The sequence below is a fragment of the Bradysia coprophila genome, unplaced genomic scaffold (genome assembly GCF_014529535.1).
Source record: "Bradysia coprophila strain Holo2 unplaced genomic scaffold, BU_Bcop_v1 contig_333, whole genome shotgun sequence".
NCBI lineage: Eukaryota > Metazoa > Arthropoda > Insecta > Diptera > Sciaridae > Bradysia > Bradysia coprophila.
In genome coordinates this window covers 1,317,871-1,326,606 of record NW_023503592.1, presented here as the reverse complement: position 1 = coordinate 1,326,606, position 8,736 = coordinate 1,317,871, and the positions used below count along the sequence as shown (strand labels likewise).

The 8,736-nt window shown below is 38.3% G+C and overlaps 1 protein-coding gene across 1 annotated transcript; it reads right to left on the bottom strand.

Annotated features, from left to right (window-relative positions):
* Positions 1-6,514: 6,514 nt before the first annotated feature.
* Positions 6,515-8,272, bottom strand: LOC119079756. Its single transcript, XM_037187834.1, has 6 exons — positions 8,245-8,272; positions 8,085-8,174; positions 7,757-8,029; positions 7,457-7,687; positions 6,882-7,124; positions 6,515-6,823 (listed from the first exon to the last, which is right to left on the bottom strand). Exons 2-6 carry the CDS (start codon positions 8,170-8,172, stop codon positions 6,579-6,581), a joined length of 1,080 nt encoding a protein of 359 aa, XP_037043729.1. The 5' UTR covers positions 8,173-8,174; positions 8,245-8,272; the 3' UTR covers positions 6,515-6,578.
* Positions 8,273-8,736: the final 464 nt, after the last annotated feature.

Here is an 8,736-nt window from a genome sequence, read left to right as displayed (position 1 = left end):
TTTTGTTTTCGATAAGTTCATCTTGAGGCCAACTTTGCTTGCCTCTTCACTTAACTGTTGTAGCATAAGCTGAGCCTGACCTAGAGTCGCTGCTATCGGTACTTTGTCATCAGCGAAGCGGAGATTGCTCAGGTACTCTCCATTTATCTTTATTCCCAATTTACTCCAGTTTAACTTCTTAAAAATACTCTGCAGAATCGCCGTGAATAATTTCGGTGAAATAGTGTCACCCTGCCTTACACCTCGGCCGATTCTGAATTTCTCCGTGCTCTTATGAAGTTTTATACATGAAGTAGCATTTTTGTATACATATCGAATTGTGTTGGAGTACCTTGAGTCTACTCTACATTAGTCTAATGCGTCCAATATCGACCATGTTTCCACTGAATCGAAAGCTTTTTCAAAGTCTATGAATAGCAAGACTATGTCGATGTTGTATTCACAACACTTCTCAATAAGCGTTCTCATCACCTGCAAATGGTCGTTTGTGCTGAAACCAGATCTGAAAGCAGCTTGTTCAACAGGTTATATACACGACGTATATAAGCGTAAACCCTAGAGAACTACAGGTTTTGCAAGCAAAATTATATCAGTAGAAAAAGAGATGTTTGCCTACTGCGATAAAATACCTCACTGATATAAGGCTGTATATAAGAGACTCGTACTAATACTTGCGCAAGCGCTCGTATACGTACACGTGTCTTATATACAGCCTTATAGCAGTAATGTACTATTATCATACTCGCACCATGTTGTGACGTCACCTACTAGCTGATGCTACACATACCTACAAGAATTCGTGTAGCACTTACTACAATTCATGAAGCATCTACTTCAATTCATGAAGCATCTACTTCAATTCATGAAGCATCTACTTCAATTCATGTAGTATCAACTATAATTTATCCATCTAGACAGCGGAATTTATCCGTCTAGACTAAATATTCCTTTATATTCCTTTATATACTAACAAAACTGGTGATACCATTCTTGGTGACACATTTTCCGTCTAAACGCAAAAATTTTCTCACAAAAGTATTTTTTAACTTGTTGTGCAAGCATAAAACGGGACCTGCGTCACATTTCCCTTATTACGGGTTTTTTACTGATAAAAATGTAACATTAGTTGGAATTTGCGCATTTTACATATTATTATACATCAAAATCCGTTCGGAACAAGCTTGTTACACCATGAAATGATAATAGAATTTGTGTTCCATTTTGCAGTTCAATTTTTATTTTTAATGATTTTGCTTTCTTCGTTTTCTTTTTCGAGAATGTGTATAGAAGGCAAAGCTATATCTTTTATTAATAAACACTAATAGAACATGGTGATGTGACACCACATTAAAACATATATCCATTAACAAGCAACTAAATTATTCATGGGGTGGATTTTTTCTGCTGTGTTTTATATGGCCGGAGTGTAGTTAGGCTTTATTTTCGATGATGGAAAACATATATAGCGGGCGGGTGGTTCATGATGATGGTGGTGCGAGTGGTGATGAGGGACGAAGCAATTTCACTTAACAATCGAAACGAAAGAGAAAAAAATGTTTGCATTCGCTGGGTTGGGGTGAGGGGGAGGTTGGTTTTCCTTATGTATTTATATGTGTGTTTTTATATGCACCACACGATGTTATAATACACACCATGACTCCCCCATATAAATATTTTTTTCATCTATATTATTCATCCATCCACCGACAACATACAGTATGGCAGAGAATTCAGCACACACAAAAAAAAATTGTATACATAATTTAGCGGGACAGGGATAAAGTTATAATGTATTTTGAAGGATTCGTTTTTTCATATTCCTCTCGCTATTTTTGCTTTATATTCATTTTCTGTGTTGGGGGAGTAAAAGAAGACAATATGGCAGAGCAGGGAATGAAAAAAAATTGTGCTTGGGGAAAAAAGTATGGGAAAAAGAAATGCCGGCCATGTTTTTCTGCATTTACATTTTTTTCCTTTCTTGTCGGTAATAAGGTTTTGCGATTGGGAAAAAACGTGCCAGCAAAAGGAAACAATCTCAAATATTTACTTATGTTGTTATACCCTATGCGTACGGCTTTCATTAACCGAAATGCAACGAACAATAAATTTTTTGCTTATTAAATTTGCCATTCAATGGCCGTGTAGAATTGAAAAAAAATGAATTTGTATTTTGTCGATTAATTGATTCGTCGACATTAATTATGTGGCTTTAGGAAAGGTGGCTGTGATAGAGAGCCCACAATGATGATAATAATGATGACTTGCATAAGGGTGTTCTTACATGGGGCTACATTGGAACTTTAAGAAGCCCTAGTTCCCAAAAAGGGGCGGTTGTCCCAATTTTTTTGTGGAATGTCTCATAGAGTACGTACGCTAACAAATGCCAAATTTTAGATCCCCCTCCTTGCATCCAAAAATGTATCGAAATTTTTTCGAAAATTTGCTCGTGCGTTTGTCTAACTCCCTTCCACTTAGGAGCGTGCGTGTTTTGTGAATGATCCCCGACGACCAAAAATTAAAACAAAAAATGCGTCACAACTGTCATATTTGAATTTTATGAAACCACATCACTTTCAAGGGAATTTGACATAGATAGCAGATCCATCTGTCCCATGTGGCGGAACTCTTTGAGGTGCAATTGTCTCTGTAAATTTTTTCGAATTCAGACGCACAAACGTCATCCTTATCGATATTCTCTGACATCTCGGAATATTGCAAACAAACTTGTTCTGGAAAAGTAATTTCTCCTCGTTTCAGAAGATCCTCCATCGGAACATTTATTCATTTTTTTAAATTAATTGGATGCGTGGTTTAGGTTTTTAAATTGATTTTATTTCCAAGCTTTCGGATACACTGACAAAAAAGTTTCGAAAAACTCACCTGTCACAGGTAACTTTGTCTCCAGGTAATCTACATTATCTGCTGCAGCTGTATTTTTTGGATGGGTCGCTACAGCTATTGTAGATTAAGTGGAGGCAAAGTTACCTGCAGTAGCTGAGTTTTTCGAAACTTTTTTGTCAGTGTACCAACAGTAGGCTTCATCAGGGAATTGTGAAGTTTATTGTATATTATTATCGGAATATATAAAGAATCAAGTGGATAACGTAGCTGATGCTACGACGTTGGTAGCTATTACATACGAGACCCTAGTCCGCCATATCTATAGTTCATCTATATGCCTTAATGTATCCACAGTAAATATATGATAGAATCTTAGGAGCTAATCTATTTCCACCGTAACAATCCCAAAAGTAAACAAGACATCAGAACAGTCGGAGCGTTTGTTGCAACTGAGCCCCGTACGACCCGTAATCCTATTTCGTCCGTCACCATAATACGTCCGTAGCCCTAATACGCCCGTAACCCTAATACGTCTACAACCCTCTAATGCGTCTGTTACCAAAATGCTTCCGTAACCCGATTGCGTCCTTGACATTATTGCCCACCTAGTCAAGTCAAATTGTCAAATTTACTGAAAGTGTTCATTTTTAAAATTGCGCATAGCGCAATTACGAAAACCCGTACGAAGTAGTACTTCCGGGAAGTACTTCTCAAATAAAACCAACAATTTACGGCATTATTTTCGAAACCCAAAATTTGTTGCCAACATTCCATTCGGTATTCAATTACCTCTCAAATGAAACAAAAACTAACAAAATCGGTTGAGATTTACTCAATTTATGTGCAGAAAACACTAAGGACCGAGTAGCGGCCTCAGTCCAAAAACCTGATTCTAGAAATTTTTCCACAGCACGCTATTTTAGTGTGGTACATCTCAGATTTTACAAAAATTGACGAAAACGGATGAATTTCACTTCATTTTTACCGATTTAAATCGATTTTAATAAAATCCAATATGGCCGTCGGCAGCCATTTTGTTAGGAAACCGGAAATAGTAGTACAGCTGCTTTGCATTCGTCAATACCATTCATGAAATTCGGTTAAAATTTAGTGAAGATATTGGCAAAAAACACCACGTTCACTGTACGGCCGAGTAGCCGGATATGAATGAGATCACTCCAAGGGACCTAGCTCATGCTGAAATTTCCATAAGCTTTTCTTTTGTAGGTCGGTATTGTAAATACCTTTGATTTTAGGAGTCATTCACAACGTACTTCGTACGGGGCTAAAAAATGTCCGTCTGTCTGTCTGTCTCTCTGTCCGTCTGTGACCGCTATACTTGAGTAAATCACAACCTTTTTGAATTTTTTTTCCCGTTTAGTTATGTCAAAAGAAAACCTAAGTTCGAAGATGAGCGATTTTGGGTCGACCCCTCCCGAGCTGGGGCCCCATAAGCGAATTAGGGTTTTTCGATGATATCTCAGAACATTTAAACGCTACACTTGTAAATGATACGTCAAACAATACTAATTGGCAAAAAAAAAGTTTATAAAATTCGGATGACCGACGCGTGACTTAGAGTCCTTGGTGTGAACCAGGCAAAGGTCGCCAAGCAGTTTTCCACATAGGTCAGCCAAATTTGAACATTTTTCGATTATTCTCAAGCTCAATGTCGTTAGCTTCCTACAAATTAGATCTTCGGATTGCAGTAATAAAATGTAGATCCGGACGCACTTTTAGAATAAAAATCAAAAATAAATAGAAAATTTACTTGTCCATGTGTATGCATTCACAATTGTCGCCATTTTTGACGGGGCATTATTTTTGGGAATTATTGTTATTGTTGGACATTATCGTTTTTGTCCAAAAAAGATGGCGTCCTCAAATATCTCCAGTAAACTTTGACCGAATTTCATGATTTTCCGTCTACTGCTAACAAAATGGCTGCCGGCGGCCATATTGGATTTTATTAAAAACGATATAGATCGATAAAAATGAAGTAAAATTCATCCGATTTCTTCTATCTTTGTTTAATCTGAGGTACTTGCACACCGAATAGCGTGTTGTGGAAAAAGTTCTAGAATTAGGTCATTGGGCTAAGGCTGCTACTGGGCCCTAAGTGTTTTTTCGAGTAAATCTCATCCGATTTTGCTAGTTTTTACTTAATTTGAGAGGTAATTGAATACCGAATAGGAAATTGGCAAAAAAATTTGGGTTCCTAAAATTACGTCGTAAATTTTTGTTTTACTTGAGAGGTACTTTGTACGGTAGTCTACCTCTATGCGTACGGGCTTTCGTAATTGCGCTAAGCGCAATTTTATAGATGAACAGTTTCAGTAAATTTGCACATGCCGCACTTGGGCTAGGCGAGCAATAATGTCAAGTACTCAATAGGCTTACGGAAGCATTTAGGAAAGGGACGCATAAGGGTTGCAGAAGTATTAGGGTTACGGGCGTATTAGGGCTGAGGACGTATTGTGGTAACGGGCGAAATAGATTTAGTTTTTTATGGAAAGTAATTTAATACCGAAAAGAACGTGGCGCAAAATGTTTCAAATTTGGGCCTTTGGACTAAGGCCGCTACTCGGCCCTAAGTGTTTTTTTTGCACATAAATCGAGAATTTTTCAACAGATTTTGCTATTTTTCGTTTAGTTTGACAGATAATTCAATACCTAAAGAAAGTTGAAAAAAAAAAGTTCCTAAAATTACATCGTACACTTTTATTTTACTTAAGAAGTACTTCGTCTTGACTTTTGTAATTGCGCTGAGCAAAAATGTGCAATAATGTCAAGTACGCAATAACCAAGGCAATAACGTTATGGACGCATTTTGATAACGGACGAATAAGGGTTACGGACTTACTAGGGCTACGGGCTTACTAGGGCTACGGGCTTACTAGGGTTACGGGCTTACTAGGGTTACGGGCTTACTAGGGTTACGGGCTTACTAGGGTTACGGGCTTACTAGGGTTACGGGCTTACTAGGGTTACGGACGTATAATGGTTTCGGATAAAATAGGTTTACGGGTCGTACGGGGCTCAGTCGCAGCAAACGCTCCGACTGTTCTGATGCCTTGTTTTTATTGCGGATTCGTTATCTATGAACATAGGCAAATGCTTTGTCCATACCGTCTGCTTCCAATTCAACATGTTACAAACGGCATACTAATCTTATAAGCCCAGTACTTCGTAGACGGGGCTAAAAAGGTAAGATGGGAACTGGGAAGATGATGGCCCATGTGGGGAACTCGAACGTAAAGAATCAATTTGCTACAGTCCCTATAATACCACCAAAATTTCAGAATCAAACTTAAGAAATTCCTTACAAATCTTTCAGTACTCGAACTGGGAATTCGGAGGACCATGGGGAGGCAGTGCAACTTTGAGAACCAACATACGACCTTCATCATTTCAAAAGACTCTGAGGGATCTAGCTCATGATCCAGAGAAGCGATCTTCGTAAACGTTTTTCACCGATTGGTGTGGTAAATAATTTGAGCCATAATATACAAACGTTTGACGCTTCCTACTTCCGTTAATGTGAAAACCCCTTATTAGACCTCCAAAATGGCTTTCTGCGATATCTCCGAGCTTTCTCGAGGATGGTTGATAGTTGCTCACGTTATCGTGTCCTCATACGACGCGATAGACAGGCAAACAATTTTTTGTAGATTACGGTGCTAAAACTTTCGGAATTTTATTCAGTTTTCATATCAAAACCTAAGACAATTGTTCTTTCAATACCGAGCTGGACATTGTGGCCGACCATTTCGATCCAGCAATTGTTGATAAATCGTAACGGTCGCTCCACTATTCAGACTGTGATGAAGACCAGTAACAATCAGTCGCCGATAGCCATTGATTTCGTAACCCTCCAACTCTCCTTGAATGTTAAGATGAGCAACAGTGGATGGAAAGCTTGGGTCATCATTAATTTGTAATTGAAAGTTGTTGAACGGGATCCCATTTACTTCAAATGCGGCTAAAAATCAGTTCATTTTTGTCACTTCCCACATCTTCAAGAATGAATTTAAAATTACTTTGACGATCTAAGCGTATTTGTCCATTTGATTGTTCAGTGGTTGGACCTTTTGTACGATCAGATGATTCACCCTTGTGCCATTTGTACAGCACCGTTCGTGCATCCCGCAATAGGCCTCTATTAGTTGACCGAATGGTGGACGGATTCGGAGCTTGTCGATAGGTTATCGTCACTAATGTATCTCCACCAGCCAATCTCTGTGTTGTCCGGCTGAGCAAAGTGACACGGTTACAGTCTGAAGCTGATTGATAAAACAAACATATTTCATTTTCGAATCAATTCAACTGGAAATACGTTCGGTAGGCTTGTCGGTTCGTCATCGGACGGAACAACATCAGTGGTGTCATTCGTAGCTAAAGATATTATACAAAAAAAAACTCTTGTGTTTCTCAAAGGGGCTGTTCATTAATGACGTCCACTGCTTCCGATCGATATTAGACCTTCCGCTCGCCCATTGTCACGCAAAAGTGATCAAAATTGACCCAAGTTTGTTAAGTCCGTCACGTTTTCTTGAAACCTTCTCCCCCATAAACGTGGACGTTATTTATGAACCTAATTTGAATTCTAGCCTACCTTGCCTCCTAAACCTTGAATCATTGTCATTTAAGACATCATAATCCGTTTCCGATCTGCCACAGTAGCCCCACTCCCAGCTATTATCAGCCTTACACCATTTATAACCAGATCCAGATCCATGATAGGAACAATCATCTATGCATCCACCTCCATCTGATGTTATTCCAGGTACGATCGAACACTCAGCTGTTCTGTAATTTGATTTTCGACAAACATACGCATCACTTACTACAAATGTCACGACACAATAAACATTGGTTAACACTAGAAAATGACATTAAGGATTAAGGATTTTACCTAGATCACAATAGTTATCGCACTTATCTTCTTTGTATGTGAATTGTGTTACACTCGTGTCTTCGATTAGGGAGCAATAGTCCCAGCTGCCCTTTTCCAAATAACACCACAAATAACTGTTTCCATGGAATCCACACGGATGATTATCACGACATTTATATTCAGATGAAGAATAACCAGGAGTTTTGGAACAGTAATCCCAATCACTAGATCCAGTGCCCACCGAACACCAATGATAACTACCACTTCTTCTGTCACAGTCCGTGCAGGCACCTAATTGACGAAACAAAGGTAATAAATGGTTAATTTTGAATCCCAGTCAACTAACCGTATCGCGTTATGTAAAATCGTTTTCCATCAACACCATTCGTACGAAAGGCGCAAAATAAAACTAACAAAAAATATCCAAAATACATGACTGCAACAGAGTTATACACAAGTTCTTTAGCAATAATCTAAGAAAAATGTTTTTGTAAAATATAATTCACTTTTGTTTCTACTCACACCAGTGGAACACCAGTGGCTGCACTGTAACTTAGTTAATTATTTGTTGCTTATAAATGGTTTACCAGTTAATACGATCATCAAAACAAGTTTTATAAATTAAATTCTATTTACATATTCAACAGCTTAAAATCACAAATAATCGAAAGGAGTCCGTAGCAGACGCTGCGACGGTAGCCCCGTACGAAGAAGTATATCTATTGCGTACGCCATCCTAATGCGTCCGAAAAACATCGTAAACCTATTCGGTCATAAAGTAAAAATCAAAATTTGCATTCAACGATTATAGAGAGCGAATTCCGTTAATGCTAGCCTCTCACTCACATTCAAAAAACTCATCAATAAACGTATCAGGCGTGTTTTCTGTCAAGTCGATTACGTCGATTAAAGTTCCAGAACCGAGAACATGGTGGACCATTAGAAGTGGTATACACTTTGGGAAACAACGTACATCGTCCATAATTCCAAAAGATGAA

What these genes read in the sequence shown, in the direction of transcription:
- LOC119079756 (XM_037187834.1), bottom strand. Translation starts at nt 8,172, where the DNA reads ATGTATTTTGGATATTTTTTGTTAGTTTTATTTTGCGCCTTTCGTACG. An exon ending in ATTTTACATAACGCGATACG is followed by an intron (nt 8,030 to 8,084) that starts GTTAGTTGACTG and finishes TTCGTCAATTAG; the next exon opens with GTGCCTGCACGGACTGTGAC. An exon ending in AATACGCTTAGATCGTCAAA is followed by an intron (nt 6,824 to 6,881) that starts GTAATTTTAAAT and finishes ACTGATTTTTAG; the next exon opens with CCGCATTTGAAGTAAATGGG.